This window comes from Solea senegalensis, linkage group LG20 (genome assembly GCF_019176455.1).
Source record: "Solea senegalensis isolate Sse05_10M linkage group LG20, IFAPA_SoseM_1, whole genome shotgun sequence".
Taxonomy (NCBI): domain Eukaryota; kingdom Metazoa; phylum Chordata; class Actinopteri; order Pleuronectiformes; family Soleidae; genus Solea; species Solea senegalensis.
The window spans coordinates 10,161,369-10,179,698 of record NC_058039.1 but is presented as its reverse complement, the minus strand read 5'-3'; the positions used below and the strand labels follow the sequence as shown (position 1 = coordinate 10,179,698).

Sequence of the window (18,330 nt, the reverse complement as noted above, 5' to 3'; positions counted from 1 at the left end):
ATGCAAAGAGAAAGTCTTAAAACATGGCTAATAATAGTCATAAAAATAATGATAATAAGGATAATACCTGCCGAGGGCCTTTTGCTTTACATCTTGCTCCCTGTGGACTGTGTGCCCGGGTCAAGGAAGAGTTCAGGTGTGTTTGAGAAAGGCAAGGTTGGAGCAGCCTCCAGTGCACGGTCATGTCGAGTCATATCGTCCTGACAACAGCTTTTCCATCTGTATGAAAACAAAGAGAGCACACATGACAAACTCCAACATTCTGTTAAACAAGTAAAAAAAAAAAACTGTCCTCTTTTTCCAAAGCCGTGCGTAAAAATGTCAACTTTTAACCCTCAACATTAACATTCCTCCTTTTCAGTGTCAGTGGTGCTGAAGGTGAATTAATGAGAGCTGGTCTGCTTCTGTTGCTGTCTTTAATAAGTTTACCGCTCAAGTTGTAGTTTGAGAAGACAAAGGCTGATGTGGGAGTGGGGATGCTGTCCATGTCCGCCCCAAATGATTAATAGTTGTGGTGGGATTTTTCCACGCCCGCTGCTCGGTGACGATGGAAAACAAGCGCCAAATGTTGCCCAAAAGAGAGAGGCTCCTTCCGGACAATAACTTTTGTCAATATTAGCAGTGGCTGAGCCAGATTTCTTCCACAGCACACGCGTGGCACATTATTTGCATATGCGTTGGATTATAATTTTGATAGCAAGCCACAGCAGGATTTGTGAGTTAAATGGGTTATTTTGCCAACTCCCTCAGACCCTCCCCTCCCCAGAAGCTCCCCAAACTCTTCTTTACACAAACGTGTAATTTCTACCGTCACTCAGTCGCTCATAGGAAACGCACAAGTGCATGTAAGTCTAATGGGGGATCTGCGTTTCGACCAGCAGGTCGAGCAGCCACTCTTTGGTTACTTCACCTCCACTTCCCGCACGCACCCCTCACGACCACCGGAACACACAGTCTCATAATGTAGGACAGGTAAACGTTTTGTGTCAGTGAAGTCAGCAGTGTGCAGGTTTGTGCTGATGGAGAAGCATGAGGTTCACTAAGCGATACTACAGCCGGAGACTGACAACGAGAGCGGGGAGGGGGGCGATATTGAGTTGAGTTGTCTGTAATGCACTTTACAAGCCCGCCTGTGCTACAGAGAGACATGAGGAGAGGTTTATTAGTGCAATGAGTAATCATGATGTCACTGTTAAATGGTGTTTTGTCGGGAAGGTCTTCTCATTCATACATAGTGCGAATTGTCACGCTGCAGTGCAAAAAAAAAAAAAAACACACACTCCACTTTCAGCCTGGCTCACTCTGAGCTGTGGCTGCACTTGAAACTGACCATAATACAGCAAGATTAGCTCTTTCAGCCGCTAACAGGCTCCAAATATATGGCACTTTAAAAGTGACACAACAGCCTTTTCCCTGTGAATGGGCGACACGTGGAAAAGCTGCTTCTCTGCAAGAGACTTGCTCCTCTGCCAGATCCATTGCAGTGTCACATAGTCCTCTTTTTTCTCCCTCCAAACTGATCCGTTTCTCCTCAGGGGCAATGACTGCCTCCATTAATGATTCACGGGCTCAAATAAAAGGGATTTAAGTTGACGTTGCGTCACGTGAGCGCAGCGCATAATACTGCGCGATGTAATGGCACGGGGAAGAAAACCGGAGCCCCGGTCTGGCCATATGATGCTGATTATATGCGGGTTACCCCCACTTTCCGTGAGGGGAGACCGGGTCGTGTAGATTGTTTATCGAGGGGAGAAAAAAAATGAGAAGAGAGGCGAAGTGAAACACAGAGGATCCCGCGTCTGTGGATGTATAATACTGCTGTTACGGACGGATATGTTTTTCCACGCGGACAGAGTCACAGTCCGAGCTTTGGGAAGGATGGATTTTATTTCGAGGTATTTCCGCCGATTGTTCATTACTGTCGTGAGTTATTGCTGCGCGAGACAGAGGTCAGACGGGTCTCGGTTTTTTCTACAAAATACGAAATAGGTAGCTAAAAAAATAACAATAAAAAGAAAATTCGCTAATAACATGGAGACCTTTCGTCCATTTTATTTCCTTTGCTCAATATTAGTATTTTCACAATCGCGTTTACCAAATATTTAATATCATGAGCTGCAATTGGAGTACAGTGGCCTGTTTTATTGTTTGTAAATAAAGCAGCCATTTGTATATCGGCGCCCACGAAAAAACAAAACACCAAGCCCAAACAAAGCGCGCGGCCGCTCCAAGGAACAACCTGCGCTATAAAAAACAACATCTCGTGTGTTTACCCGGGTTTTTGTGTGCAAATGGTGCATTAAGATGAGCTCCATGAAACGTAGGGGAAAGCGGTGGGGTTGTGTCGCTACGCCAGGGAAACGAGGATATAATGGAAGACAGAGTGCCATCCAGGACCGCGCGGCCGCGCTGAGGTCACGGCGCTCCTGCTTGATTTATGGGCACGGGGACTTGGGGAAGACGGTGCGCACGAGCTAATGACTATTCGATCCGTTTGTGGAGAAAATGCTCACCGGTCAGCAGGGAAACAACAAACTCGTTATTTGAATAGGCCCTTTATACTTATTTATTTTATTTTATTTTCATATAGCATTTCTGCTGTGCACGGCTGTGATGTTTTTGTCCCAACATAATATTTGCATTATCGTCTTGTTTTATTTCTGTGTTTATTTCTATTCACTATAGTCTCGTCTTTTTTTAATGATATTTGTTCATATATTATTGCGAAATGTCTAAAACGCAATTTAAATTTCACATTTCGAAGCTATTAAAACATTGTTGTTGTTTTTTACAAATACATCAGCATGTTGTTAATAAAAATATACCATAGTATTGTTTTTTGAAAATATACACATTTAGTAAAAAACAAAACAGATCCCAGTTATGTGTGCGCCATTTAAAAAAGGATTTAACGCATAACATATACCAATGCTTTTATTACCGCACTATAGCTGCACAAGGAGCACCTACTAGAAAACTGAATTCACAACAATGCAATTTACAAAACACGTTAAAATCATGCATTTTCAAAAAAATAAATATTCCACTCCTCCTTGCAGAAATCCAGCCAACTAAATTCAGGCCATCGCGAGGTCCCCGAGACATCCTGAACTGCCTTCGGTGAGTCTATATATCTTTATTGATTTGTGTTATGAATGCTCAATGGTGATATCCTTATTCAATTTCTAATAAGTACCACACACGCCCACAAAAGCACTCACTGGGACAGAGAAGCAGCTCCTGGCCTGTGTGTTTCCTTGTAGCAGCAACATGAGCGACCCGTGAGCAATAATTCCTTCTCTTCCACTTGTCTTTGTGGTGTAATTTGTCACTATAAAAGTGACGAGGGGAATCGCAGCTCTTGGAGAAGTGCCTCGTTCCTTTCAAAACCTGCTCTCAGTGAAAGCCACTGCGTGTTGGGTGTTACACTTTACTGCACTGCAAGTTTACAATGTTTTTCTTTTCTTTTCTTTCTCTCTTTTTCATAGATTTAGTTTGTGTCTCCCACATTTGTATTATGCGCGGCAGTAGAAGCCGAACACCGTCACTGACATTTAACCCTCCACACAGGGCCAAATTAAAGAAAGAGACGAATCAGCATTTTGGCACAAAGAAGTTAATAATTATACAATGTGGCTACTCTGGTTTAAGAAAGAAAAAGGCCGAGTTAGCTAAAAAAAAATCCTCACGCGTGAATTTTTGTCCCACTCACCCTCCCACGCCGTCCGCGTTTTGTACCCCCTTTTTTTTAATTGTGCCATTGGATTTTGTCCTGACACCAGGAGAGAAGCTGCAGCCTTGGACACGTTTGTAGCCCCGGGTTTAGCTGAGAGGACATAAATCTGTTTTTTTCTTTCTTTCCTTCATCATTTCTTTTTGGCCTCGCCATGCAGAGGGATTCCCCCTGCTGCCGCCTCTCTTCAGCCCTGCTCCTGGCTGCATGTCCTCTCCACTTTGCCTTCTGGTGATGAAACTTCTTCCCATTTTTCCACACCCTGCTCCTGGTCAGGTTTTCTCTTGATACACTTAAAACAAAATAGACATGATCTGGTGTTGTTTTTTGTTTAGTAATATTTAGAGAGAAAGGGACTTCCATGCAGAAGCACTGGCTAAGAAATGAATCCGACCTGTGCCAAACGATTAAGGCATAAGTGCAGAAAATGCGGGCTAATGATTAAGCTGTGGACACAAGCCCTTTATGTTCCATGCAAATGGAAATGCAGCACGATCAGCGCCTGATTATTCCTTTGTATTCCCCCTCTCTCCAACGTCTCGTCCACTGGGCTCATAATTCCACTGCAGGACGCGGGGTAAATAATAACAAAAAAATAAATAAATAAATAAAACACTGTAGGGATGGACTTGCATGCTATTTGTAACGATATATATTTTTTTCTAGACTCACCACCTCATTTGGTTGGGGGAGGAGGAGAGGCAGCCACTTGATGTGAACTGGCTCTCCAAGGCGCTACTTCATTTGCATAATTTTTCTTGTCTATGGTGACGCTCTGGTTCGGGGCAGTTCACTGGTGTCTGCGTGGTACTGGTGAAGGATCACACAGTCAGCACAGCCTTGGCTGAGCTTTAATATTGGTATGAAGTCCTGACCACTGCTCTATATGACGATAAATTAAATCTTGGGTCCAGATAACTCTTATCTTGCTGACCCGAGTGCTCACGCCTGCTTTCGTAATCTCAGTTTACCCATCCACATCGAGTAGGGAGAGAAAAAAAAAGAGCAGGAAAAAAGGAAAGGGGTTTCTCTCTGCGCTTCCTTTTTTGTTGTGGCTGCTAATGCCTGGTGTATGGCAGGGCGCAGTCTGCTGCTGCCGCCTCACCCAGCCAGTCCTGGCTTTAAACTTTTTCTCTGGATTACTGCTTTGATCGATTTCGTCGCTGAATGAGAAAATATTGCTCGGTGCTCTGCATTCGTCGTCAGAGGATAAGGTAAGCAGGCCAGAAATAGGCTCCCCTCGGTTGTAAATGGCGGAGTTTGTGTGTCGTGCGGTGATTTATCACCGTATGACTTAGATCTCGGTTCAGGAAGAGTTCACACACACACAGTCAGGCAGCCAGATTTCTCGAACGTGGAGCAGAGGGCGACGCTCTCAGCTTTAGTCTGTCTTTTGTCTCTCTTTCGCTGCCTTTTCTGACTATCACCATGCCTCGTCAGTCTGGAGATATCCACCACAGAGTTTTCCCTCATATCTTTTCCAGATCATCGTGAGAGCAGATACGGCGAAGATTCACTCTTTCAGTCTGTGGTTTAGCTGCGCTCAACCTTCATTTTAGACTCATTTGCTATTTCGCGTTTTGCTCGCCTGCACAAACCGACTGGTGTTGGACATTTTCCTTCTACTAATTTGTGAAAATGTATACACAGTCCATGTCTGTCAAAGTATATAAACATATATGTATGTATACATATACATATATGTATATATATGTATATATAGATGTATAAATACTGTGAAATATCTTATTTATTTATAGCAGCCTATACAAACTCAGGTTTTACTGTCAGATACACCGGGGCCTTTTATTCTCAGCTGATAAAATATGAAGCTTAGATTTTATAACATGCAAATGCGTTGCAGTTTGTTTCTTTATTTTTCTTATTTATTTTTTTCTTCGGATTGTAGGAAGGATCTAATACTTTTTAGAGGAAATCGTTGCCTATTTTTTTAAAGAATTAATCATCATCATCATTATTATTATTATTATTATTAATAAATCATTATTATCATAATTATTATATATTTTCTATTTCAAATAGGTAAAAACACTCGGTGTCCACAATTAACATTCAGCCATTTCATTTGTAACATCAATATGACCTGCTGTGTCGACTGCAGTTTCCCCAATAATCTTTTTGAGGCGGATCCCCATGGTTACCTGCGTGAATTATGGTTTTAGCAGCAGGATGTGGGTTTGCCATGCCCGAGTTTTCTGTCCGCCTGCATTCCCGGGCTTGGTCGCTCACTTCGTGCAAACCGTGCCGGCCCACTGACCCTCATATATCACCGCGACGGGCCGCCGAGCAGGCAGCACCGACAGCAACCATTATTATGGGCCTGCAAGGAAAAGTTCACGCCGTGGTCATGGAGATGCACGGATGCCCGCCCGGTTTTTCAGGTTTCCTCGTGGCCCTTCCATTTATCTTGCAGCACGCAAATAAGAAAAGCGAAAACAAAGGAAAAAAAATGAAGAAAAAAAGAGGAAAGGCGAATGTTTATGTTTTTGTGCCCGGTGGCTTTTACAGAAGGAGAGTATTTTCTAACTAATGTCGAAAAATAAGATGAAACGTTTGTGGGAGTGGGGGAATGTCTCCAGCTGCTACAAGGAAATCAGATCCACTGTTGACAGCCCTGTTGGTAGAATAACAATGTAACAGAAATATTATTTTCCTGTGTGGTAACCCACTAATAAGCTTTTCCTGTAGCCCCATCTTTTTTTCTTTTTTTCTTATTAAACCTACAGCCTTTTACTCCATTTGTTGCCCTGTAACTGTGTATTCACTTCCATTGTTAATAGACTCAAAGGTTTAAAATGTCATGCAGTTTCTTGTTAGGTCTTAAAATTGATTTAGCAATCTGAAATGCTTTTGAAAAGGTTTTTTTTTATGTTGTTTGGCACAAATGGTAATACAAGGTTAGTTCGTGCCTTTGTGCCCTGTGTAAGCCATAAGGTAAACGGTAATAGTCTACAGGACTGTTGGCCCTATCTTGCCTCCATAGTCTGCCGTGTCAGGCTTGTATTGAAAAGTAAGATGGATCGCCACCATTTCTTCTCCTCACAGTGTTTCTTGTAACCCTAGGTTCACCCGAGGAGGCCATTGGCGGAGAGGCGTCACGTGACCACGGGGTGCCAATGTTATTCTACAAGGGTGTCAAGACCCTGTCAGTTTCTGAAATAAATATTGGGAAACGGCGAGATGCAAAAGGCAACCTACTACGACAGCTCCGCAATTTACAGTGGCTACCCATATCAAAGCGCAAATGGCTTCAGTTATGATGCCAATCAGGTCCAATATCCCCGGGCCTCTCATGTGGAAAGTGAGTACCATCGACCTGCCTGCTCCCTGCAGTCTCCTGACGGCTCCGTGGCTTTGCAGAAGCCGGGGGAGATGGCGGAGGGCTGCGACAGGACCACATCCATTCAGGTGGCGCAGTCCCAGGTTCATCCCGAAAGCAATCAACCGCAGGTGCCGGTGTCAGGTCCACCCCCTCCCTCACAATCCCCGGGTGCTATCAGCCAAAGCGCAAGCAACGGGTCCAACCAGCCCAGTGCCAAGAACGATTCCCCGACCTCTAACGCTCGCAGCAAACACATCTTCCCCTGGATGAAGGAGTCTCGTCAGAACACCAAGCAGAAACCCACCAGTAGCGCCAGTTCAGGTACTCAACTCATAAACACGATGTTGCTGACATAAACACACAGATTCATATCCTCTAACCACAGAGTTGCATACGTTTAGCTCAGGATGTGGGTGGTTGGGTGGCCAGGTAAAGGTTTAGGAGAAAGGCAAAGCCCAAAAGGACAATGTCCACTTTTGTTTTTTTATTCTTTACGTGTCAGAAGTGTGTAAAAGTATAATAAATAGTGCTATATTTATGAAAATCTGCTGCATCTCTGCTGCATAGCTTTACAATATTATTCAGGAGAATAATTCAAGCCTGATTGTTTCAGAAACACTAAACACCCTAAACATACTACAAGGTTGTGGAAAACCCACGTGCCCCAGCACTGGGAGTATGTTCCACCATTTGTTATCCCCTGTGCCCTGCAGCTGACCTGCCCCTACTGTAAACACGCATCTTCACTGATCACATAATGTTCCCAGAGAGACAACAAACAAACACGCACACAACAGTTGTTCAGTTTGTCCTGCTGTTTTTATTAGAGGGCGGGGGGGTTGTTGGGCCAGAGTGTGGCGGGGGGTTTTGTGACTTAATTTTTGGTAGAATAAAGATTTAAAAAGATGGTAATTTTCCAAAACTTCACCTTTTGTGACTTTTTGTGGATGATATTCTAATTCATGATATGCTGATATAATAGTTAGGCCTACGCAGTATAATGCAAAGACACGTGGCTTAATTTTCATTTATGCTTCGTGGAGCGTTTCCATTCGTTTTTACAGCCCGCAGAAGTGCGCACATTTATGAAAGAGCGTTATCGCACGTTTTTACGCGTGTACGCAAGCCAGATGGTAAACTTGGTTGATCACGGTTGGGAGGTTCTGTGTTCGTGGCATGTACAGAAACAGCCACAAATAGAAAATGAGGAGGTGGATTATTTCAAATACCATTTTTTCGCAAAAAAATACACATTTTTCTAAATGCTTTCATTTGGAAGGAAAGTTGCAAAGTTGCACATTTTAAAAAGATTTTTGTCTTCACGATTCATGTTTAAGGAAGGTTGATTCGCGGTATATTCACTGAGTTGGTAAAATGTATAGAAACCTTTTTACGCACATTCCATTTTTCCCCAGTCCATACACGTGGCGTCCTCCAGTTAAAACTACAAATGTGTCGCAAAATGGCGCTCTTGTGATTTATAACTGGAAGGCGTGTACGTTTGTTTTTAATGGTGATAGAAATGCTATTTGCAGAGAGAGACGCTGAACGCACGCTTTACGCACACATTTCTGCTGCGTCTAAACGTCAGAAAGGGTGTTTTATTAGTTTGAACAACACGTGCTGAGGTGCTAACATTTACGAGGCCTCATCCTGCAGTGAACACACGTCAGTGTCTATCATAAAATGGATGTAATAATCATCATTATCATGAGTGATTGCCCTGCATGTATGGGCATTCCTCCTTAGCCACGTGCTAACGCTTTCCACAGAGATGAAAGCGTTATTCTGGGTCAGGACTGCATTCCTTTCCAGGTCTAGGCGGCAGGTAGTGAAATTTATTAAGTGTTGGCCGTCTGCCACAGCAGTAAGTAGACCAACACCTTGATATTCTGCAGCGAACTGCAGCCTCTTGGAAGGGGAGACTTATCAGCGAGGGCAATGGAAGCTGCTGTGTGCACCCCGAGGAGTGATGCTTTGCATTACGCATTTGCTTGATTTGTGACTGTACAGGGGCAGGTGGGGGTCAAGATGTTGTAGTAAGGGATCTAAGGTTACTTGGCTTCTATAGCGGATAAACCCCCTCTGCTTTGCACTCAGTGTAGTGCTGTACACACAGGCGCAGTGTCTACAAATTGATTGTTAATTGTCTCGCCGAGCTTTGATGATAACCCCTGTGCTTCGCAGTAGGAAGCAGATTTATCAAAAATATTGAGGTGTTTGCAACGTGTACATGCACGTACCTGCACATGCGCAGTTGTGCTGTAGTGCATATTTATCTAGTCGTGTGCTCCCCACCCTTCTTGATGGTGAAATGTTGTTATCAGCTGTGTATGTGTGTGTGTCGTCACACGGTTTTGCTTTCACTCTCACTTTCCTATCTCTGCACCTCCTTCTGTATCTCTCTCACTGTCTGTAATGGATTACTGATTGACAGTCTCCTCTCCTCCTCCCTGACAGTGGAGAGTTGCCCCGGAGACAAGAGTCCTCCAGGGTCAGCAGCATCGAAGAGGGCCAGGACAGCCTACACCAGCGCCCAGCTCGTGGAGCTGGAGAAGGAGTTCCACTTTAACCGGTACCTCTGCAGACCCCGGAGAGTGGAGATGGCGAACCTGCTCAACCTTACCGAGAGACAAATTAAAATCTGGTTCCAGAACCGCAGGATGAAGTACAAGAAGGATCAGAAGGGCGTCGGAATGATGCCTTCCCCCGGCGGACAGTCCCCGCGGAGCCCCGTGGGCCCTGCCTCCAGTGGTGGCGGTGGGGGAGGATACCTCAACTCTATGCATTCTCTTGTAAACAGTGTACCTTATGAATCCCAGTCGCCGACGTCTTACAATAAACCACATCAAAATGCATACGGTATGGCTACGTCATATCCCCCGCCTTTGAACAGCTCCCTCAACAACTGCCCGCCCTCCCAGAAGAGGTATTCCGTGACCGACTCGGCCACGCCCGAGTATGACGCGCATCCTCTCCAAGGCAATGGCAACTACGGGACGCACATGCAGGGCAGCCCCGTTTATGTCGGCGGAGGTTACATCGAGTCTATGCCCAATTCCGGGGCCTCTGTTTTCGGTCTAACCCATCTCCCGCACCCGCCGTCCACAAACATGGACTACAATGGAGCAATCACAATGGGCAACAGTCAGCATCACGGAGTGTGTGATCCGACACCGACGTACACAGACCTAACGCCGCACTACTCTCAGGGAAGAATCCAGGAAGCGCCCAAACTGACGCATCTGTAGCGGTGGCGCTGTACTCGGATCACTCCGCCCATTGTCTTACCCACCTACACATCACTGCTTTGTTTCTGCGCCTCTTCACGGCTTCCACCTTCTCTGCCTTTGTTTATGTTTTCTATAGTTTGATGTGTGAAGTAGCGTAGGCTAAATAATCACGACTTGTTCGGATTTTTTCTCTATTTGCTTGTGTCATTGTCTCACAAAGACCTTTATCTGGGCTGTAGGACTGTAGAGCGGGAGGGAGGGGGGGCACAGTATATGCATAGGTCTATTTAATCTTTTTTTTTTTAATCTCGTTTTAAAGCTGAAACTCAAACAGGGTATTATGAACGTTATGCTATTCATTTTAATGTGAATTTGTCCGTCTTTTATTTATCCGCAGTTGAAGAATTGTGTTTTGCATTTTGTTGCACTTGTGAAAGAATCCTCCAAGAGCCACCAGCTTGGTATTTGAGGGAAATGCATTTTCAGAAAAAAAGAAACAGGGGTCATGAGTTTAAATGCAGCTTCCCTTGCTTGTGTTTTGTTTTATTGGACTTTCTAATGTTATTTATTTTTTGTTTGGTGTAAAGATAAGAGTCCTTTAGTATTATTTGACACCCTGCGATCTTTTTTGTGGGGAGAAGGTTGATGGATATTCGCGTCTCGGCCCTTTTGTACCCCATATTCATGTAGCCTGCAGCAGCAGCAGCAGCAGCACATCGTGTTTGCCATTTAAGCCAATGTGTCTATGTTTTCTTCCTCTTCTTCTTCTTCTTCTTCTTCTTCGAGGAGGTATTCTGTTTCCCCAGCCAATGTAAAATCAATCAGCCATGCAATAAGAGTGGAAAGAGGGACATACATTAGCAGTTTCTTTATTGAAGAAAAAACCCGGGACAGATCATCATTTTTTTTTCAATGTCATACATTCCATGCTGCTCCAGTTCGAAGAGATGAATAAAAAAATTGAAATATAACTGTAGCACATCCTTCAGTTTCAAATTAGACTCATCCGAATCATTTCACAAGATCACAAAATAAATACAGTTTCCCAAATAATAATATATATTTTTTTAAAATCCTCCCATTTTGATATTCAATTTCTATTATTGCACACATTCCATACTGTAGGAAACAACATAACAAAAACAAAATTTTAGAACACAAGCACGATAGTACTACATTAATAACAGCATTAATTTACGCAGTGAAAACAAATCATTAGACAAAATTTACAATCAATAAAATAAAAGGAAATGGCCACGAATAAAAAACGCATTATTTTCCCTCCCCTTGCACCACTTCATTCGACGTGAAGAAAACTCGGGTGGCCCTCTCCCCTCCTCGTCTGCGCGGGGACATCCATAATAATAACAACAATAATTATACATAAAATGTCACCCGAGCCATCCTGGAGAATCTGCAAGAAGACAACAAGCCAAATGAGAACTCGTTTGCAGAATATTTTCCTATAAAACCATTTATTTATGTTGAGTCAGTCACATGCGGTCAGAGAAGGATACAGGCTGAAGTGTAATCATCACGGGCTTATTTGTCTCATTACTGCTATAGATTTGCACATGGCAGCGTATAAAACAGCAAACGCCTCGGCTGTGAGGATGGTTCGAGCAAAAACAGAAATGAACAGACGATAGCTGGAAATAAAATGTAATCCTCGGTGTATTTTTTTTGAAAACGAGAGATTATCACACATTTTAAAACGATAATTCGTTTTCATTTTGTGTCTACTAGCAGACTGAATCATAAATTTACAGTCCAGACAAACACGGAAACTAAATTGCCTGCATTATTTTCAAACTGAAAAGAGCAAAGCATTTCTTTTTTAAGTGTGCTCACATTTTTTGTTAATTTTCTTAAATTCGAAAATACAAAATGATGATGTGTGCATTTGTTCTCTGCACCAATAATGCATTTCAGACTAAGCTGATCAACATAAGAGGACATGGACATACTAAGCCTGACATATGGTTAGCAGGGAAAACCTAGAACAATTGAACCATGGTGTGTCAAAGCAGAAAAAAAAACTGATGCACAGTTTTTCTGCATCCAACACAGACGCACACACTGAGAAAACACACGCACACACATGCACACGCATACACAGCAAGGCACTGATTCGGCCCATATGCACCATATACACAGGTAGCACATGCACAGCGTTTTAACCAAAGCAGGGATTTGTATTTCTCTCATTTTACTTCCATCCGTGGGAACGTTCTCTTAAATCACTCCTGCAGTAAAGACAAGTGTGTAAGACAGGCTGGGGTCCACTAAATGCCGCCACCCACTCCTTTCCTTACACACAAAGCCTGTGCGTATTTCCAAAAAAGAGCCATCCATCTCTTCCCCTAGCAACTCTGTCCTTCAACACACGGTCTGCTCCACGCACAAGCCTGCATGTCCCCCAAAAAAACGACAAATAACATGTCGTTGTGTAAAATCACATTCCCAAACCGAAGATAAAAGCCAGGTGGAGAAGCTTCGCCCTATAATCACCGATGGCGCATTATATTGCCTCCTCAAAAGGGAAATGGTCGCATCTTGTGCAGCTTATTTATCTATTAAAACATCCCTCCAGCGACAGTCCGGCTCTAACTGTGAACAGAAACTGGTTTTAATGTGAGTGGCCAGTGTTTCTCGCCGCTTCCTGGCTGCATTTGATCCGAGGGAGAGTTAGAAGCCTTAAATGTGTTGTGAGGGCACCGAGCTGTCAGACCTTTTGGCGAGTAAGATTGATCGCGCACAGGCTTCCAGGACTCTTTGTTTGGTGTATAAGCAACAAACTGAGAGAGGCCTACCACTTCTCCTCTTCCTCTCTCCTACACACTAAGTCATATTTTTTTTTCTTTCCTTTTGGAAATACAACATGTACTGCTTGACGAAAAACATCCCAAATGTGGCTTTCACAGATTCTTCTGGAGGAGCCATAAAAACCCAAACGCTGCAGGGAAATGCCATTCAATAACAATTCCATATACATAATAACGCTGCAAATGGACTCGTTGTACATGGTCGATCATTCCCGTGCTGGTGCTTGCTTCATCGCAATTTCAAGTAGAACTGATAACTGCAAATACAGTGGAAAGGCTCCCTCAGCATTATAGGTACTGTCATTTCAGCAAAGCCTGGTCACTGTTGTTTTTTTTCAAAACGAATAGAAAATAATTTTAAAATATTTGAAACATATTATAGTTTTAAATGTAACTATTTTACCAATCAAAGAGTGCGTGTGTGTGTCATTATGAGTATGTGCACGCACACGGGCGCACATCACCCCGTCATAAAACCGACCTTTTTTATGGAATAAACGAAATACTTATTTTAATAGCATCCCCTATACAGCTGCATAAGCAGCCTGTAATAAAACAGTGGTGACTGTGGATGCGCATATGCGTGGGTATGTGCACTGATAAGTTCCTGCACTGTGTGTTAGTCTTAAATTGCTGTTATGTTGGATGAAATGGCGTGAGCGTGTCATATCCCTCAGTATTAACTTAATGGATGGGCGTTTTATTGCAACACATGTCGATGGATACGCTGCATATTTCATTAATATGTACCTTAGAGGAATCCCGTCTCCTCTGGAGACAACACTTGCACACTCACAGAGCAAACTGCTGGGCCCTTGTCGGGGTTTGTTTCTGTCGAGAAGTCACCATATCAATTTTTTGGTGTTTGTTTCTTTTTCACATCTGAAGCCTGACTCTTGCTTTCATGAATAGCTACTGGCGTGTGTGTACGTGTATTTGTGTGTATGTGTGTGTGTGTGTGTGTGTGTGTGTGTGTGTGTGTGGGTGGGTGGGTGGATGTGGGGTGGGGGCGTTCTCGACTGACATCCTCAAACAATACGAGAAAGAGGAGTGCACGAATCCGCGCGCACCCCAGGCTGGGCTCCTTCCCTGTAATAGTGAGCGTCAGCCATTCTTAAAAAACACATTTTGTTGCTTAGTGGACTCGACTGGAGGGCGAGAGGAGGATAAACTGAGCGGACAAAGATGTAAATAAAAACAGTCGTCCCCCAGCTGAGCGAGGCGTTCTTCATCTGACTTTTTGGATCAATCAGACAGGCAGTGGCTTCTTTTGATTAAACCCCAAATTGTCATTGGGCAGAGGTAATCATGTGACAGGCAATTCGGTCCAATTTCAACCTTGTCTCCATGAATTCAATAGTTTAATAGTAGCTCGGTCCCCATACGGCCGTAATCAGTGACATAGAAAAAACCCACCACGAGATTTTTAAATGATTTTTTTTCTTCCTCGTCCTCACTGAGCCGCAACATTTATAAAAATACGCGTGCAAACTTTCCTCGGCTCTCAGGGAGCGGAGATGAATTACGAATTCGAGCGAGAGAGCGGTTTTATCAATAGTCAGCCGTCGCTTGCTGAGTGCCTGACATCTTTCCCCCCTGTCGCTGATTCATTTCAAAGTTCATCAATCAAGAGCTCGACGCTTTCACGCCCGACACTGATTCCTCCTCCCTTTGAGCAGACCATTCCCAGCCTGAACCCGGGCAGCCATCCGCGGCACGGCCGGCCTAGACACAGCCCCGACGGATGCAGCCAGCTGCCTACCGCCTCCTTACCTCCGGAGTATCCCTGGATGAGGGAGAAGAAAGCCTCCAAGAGGAACCACCTGCCAACCTCCACTACCACCACCATCAACAATGGACCCGTGTGCTTTTCCCCAAAAGGTGCGTGATTTATATACAGCACTTTCAGCGATCTGTTGCTAAATTTAAGCCCATAATACACAGGCCTTTTCTTTTAAGGCGAAAGGGACAAACAAAAAAAGAGCTTATGTTCTTTCTGTTTGAATCGACTCATGTTTATTGTTTGGCTGTGATGAAGTAAAAATAAAAGTTTGGGTAAAGTTTGGTGATGGGAGATGATTTATTCCTCCAGCCGTAGCAGAGTTTTGATGTGTGACAGTAATGAAGAGTGATGGAGTGCCGTTGCCGAGGAGGGCAGCTGGAGCATTCATTAACTATCCCACACCAGGATATCTGGACCTCACTGCTTTTACACGGCACTGTGTTTGCCTCACATCCAAACTGAACATATTTATGCGTAAAACGATCTGATGGGTAGCTTTACGCAGTGGTGGTTTTTAAATAAACGGGTGAACAGGCTATGTGAGTGGGTCAGTATAGCTCCAGCGGCCATTTTGCTGCAGCATGTTGTGAGCCGCTCTGTCGTGGGCTGTGATAGCCTCGGTGTTACATTCGCAGGCAGCGGGGTTATGTAACGGTGGTGTCCTGCGTTTTTAATCCCTCACGCGGGCCGTTATGCTTCTTCTTTTCCAGGCTCGCCTGAGATCGTGGAGAGCAGTGGGGGGGGAGGGGGCTCTCGCCGGTTGAGGACAGCATACACCAACACTCAGCTGCTGGAGCTGGAGAAGGAATTCCACTTCAACAAGTATCTTTGTCGGCCGAGGAGAGTGGAAATAGCGGCTCTCCTGGATTTGACCGAGCGGCAGGTCAAAGTCTGGTTCCAGAACCGGCGCATGAAGCACAAGCGTCAGACTCAGAGCAAGGAGAACCATAACGGGGAGGGGAAAGGTCCGAGTGCCGATGGTAGCATCCACAGCGACGAGGAGGACGAGGCCCCCCTGTACGAGCGGAGCGGGGCCCTGCTGGAGAGAGATACCTGCTCCTTTCAAAACAACTCTCTGGGCTCCACACAGCAGCTCCACAATGGAGAGACCATGAGCTTTGCTGCTGCGCCGCTGAACAGCAATGACAAAAATCTGAAACATTTTCCCAACCCGTCACCCACTGTTCCGGGCTGCATGTCAACAATGGGCCCCGGCTCGGCATCTGGCCCGGACAATGGCGACAGTCCCCCGACCCTGGATGTTTCTATACACGACTTTCAGCCTTTCTCCTCGGATTCCTGCCTTCAGCTCTCCGACGCTGCTTCGCCGAGTTTGTCAGAGTCTCTGGACAGCCCCGTGGACATTTCCGCGGACACTTTCTATTTTTTCTCGGAGTCACTAACTACAATCGACCTGCAGCATCTGAACTATTAAGAAAAGCCAACGACAGAAACTTTTGGGGACATTAAATATCAAGCTACGACGATGTTAACTCTGATGTTGTTTGTATATTCGGCACATTTATTCTGTTGATATTTGACTTGACGGTAAATTCAAGGTAAGGATGAAAATGAATCACTGAAGTAGCTCTGCTCAAACGTGGCTTGTAATTACCATAACAAATTGATCTCTTGGAATGGAAATTATGAGTGTATGTGAATATTATACAATATTAGGCCTAAGGAACCAGGTCATTTTTATTTTTGTATAGCTTCCAGCGTCTTGGATATTTTTGTTAGAATACAATTATCTTGCTACAATCTGTTTCCTCGTGTTGTGAGTGCTTTCTTTATTTTGCAGGCTGAACAGTTTTTGCTTGAATTATTTATCTGGAAAAAAATTTATACAATAAAAAATAAGTAGGGCATCTAAAGATAGAGACGGATTATGCAAATTATACCAACAGGTTGGCAATGAGTATAACTAGTTTAACGCGCACTGTGTTCGGAAGGCACCACATGTTTGAATTTAACTTTTATTATACAACTTAATTTCCACATTATCCAAATCACTTTAGTGGGGGATAAATAGTGTGTGTGTGTGTCTTTACAAACGGACAGTAACGGCTGTACCATTTTAAATATTAGTACAATAATTATTTTTAAAATCCCAGAAAAATAGCTGAAAATTAACTGGTAATTTACAAATTATTAATTAAATTAATTTAGTGAAATTACTTGTTAAATGTGCACACAAACGCCGCGGGGTCGCTTAATGCTGCACTAAAACACTTGTGAATTATTTGTGTTCACCCTCAAACTTTGTATACTTGTTTTTTCAAAGCATAAAAAAGAGCACAGTTCTCAAAGCATGACAGGGCTTTTTCACATTGTGTGCATGTTGCAGGCAAATAAGCGAGCCATGTTTGCCTTCAGGAGCTCATAAATCACTCCGTGGCATGAATGAGGCGGACATTAAGGAGACCAATTGTGGCCTAATGTGCACAAATAAAACCCCACTTACATTTTCATATGGGACTCCCCAATTCCTGTGCTAAAAGGGGCCGAGTCTCTGCGTGCGTTAGGTAATAATTCATTTTTATAGCTTGTTTAAACGCGACTCTGGCTCACCGACAGCAGCAACAGTAGCAGCCCGCTCAGGTTATGGAGGCTGCAACTCTTTCCCAGTGTGATAAAAGTAGACTCGGCTCTTAACAGACTACTTGTGGACTAGATTATGTTTACTAAGAATAGCTCACGTATATCTTACACAGCACATCATTAGGCAGTGATTTGATTACTTTATCAACAGTGGTTGGGCTGTTTTTGCAGCGTTTTGCAGCATTAGTTAGTGTTGCACTGTAGGTCTTCGAGTTCAATATAAGCATGATGACCGCTCTTGCTCTATTGCATTGCGCTTGAGTTGATGTATAGGAATCAGTTATTAGTTATCAGTTTGATTCAATAGGATGTTTCGCTTTCACAGCGTTGTAAGTGAAAATAGTAAAAGAAAAAAAGAAAAAACACCGGTTGCAACACTGGACTGTGCGGATCGATTTAGAAACTCATCCATACGTGCGGAATTCATAAGCGCCAACATTTAGCGGTTTATCGAATAATCTGGAAGACATAAGGAGCCCATCGACTGGGTTGAACAGTCTGCTGGGAAAGTGGGTTCTGTGCGTACATAAGTGTGTGTGTGTGTGTGTGTGTGCGTGTGTGTGTTTAAGGAGTAGGCTTTTGCCTGTAGGGGTAAAAGGAGGGGTTGTTCCTGCACTCTCTGACTAACCACAAGGGCCATGTGTAACCAAATCATTCCGAGACAGCGCGCCTATTCTGCGCACATGTGTTCACACAAAGAGCCAAGAAAGAAAGCTGCAGGGCCTGGCGAAGTTTCCACAGGCAGGCAAGGCACAGGCAGCCAGGCAACACTGCACCCACCCACTCACTCACTCACTCACTATGGCCGCAGA

At 44.0% G+C, this 18,330-nt stretch overlaps 2 protein-coding genes across 7 annotated transcripts in view; both read left to right on the top strand.

The window, feature by feature from the left end:
* Positions 1-11,280, top strand: part of hoxa3a (homeobox A3a) — a 29,895-nt gene extending 18,615 nt beyond the window's left edge. For 4 of the 6 annotated variants that reach the window (XM_044053067.1, XM_044053066.1, XM_044053069.1 and 1 more), the window contains 3 exons: positions 3,060-3,120; positions 6,818-7,397; positions 9,537-11,280. In XM_044053067.1, the coding sequence (XP_043909002.1) occupies positions 6,935-7,397; positions 9,537-10,327 (1,254 nt within the window). In that variant the 5' untranslated portion in view covers positions 3,060-3,120; positions 6,818-6,934 and the 3' untranslated portion in view covers positions 10,328-11,280. Of the gene's footprint in view, positions 1-183; positions 1,896-3,059; positions 3,121-4,511; positions 4,948-6,817; positions 7,398-9,536 lie in introns of those variants that run through there. The other 2 variants (XM_044053070.1, XM_044053071.1) reach the window with 2 other exon arrangements.
* Positions 11,281-14,156: 2,876 nt separating this feature from the next.
* Positions 14,157-16,682, top strand: LOC122786626 (homeobox protein Hox-A2a). The gene is made up of 2 exons (XM_044053072.1): positions 14,157-15,015; positions 15,628-16,682. The coding sequence occupies exons 1-2, from the start codon at positions 14,652-14,654 to the stop codon at positions 16,350-16,352; spliced, it is 1,089 nt and encodes a 362-aa protein (XP_043909007.1). The 5' UTR covers positions 14,157-14,651; the 3' UTR covers positions 16,353-16,682.
* Positions 16,683-18,330: the final 1,648 nt, after the last annotated feature.

Bases quoted from the DNA above. Each gene is read 5' to 3' on its own strand.
- LOC122786626 (XM_044053072.1), top strand. From the start codon at position 14,652: ATGAATTACGAATTCGAGCGAGAGAGCGGTTTTATCAATAGTCAGCCG. The intron at 15,016-15,627 runs GTGCGTGATTTA...CTTCTTTTCCAG, and splicing joins CGTGTGCTTTTCCCCAAAAG to GCTCGCCTGAGATCGTGGAG.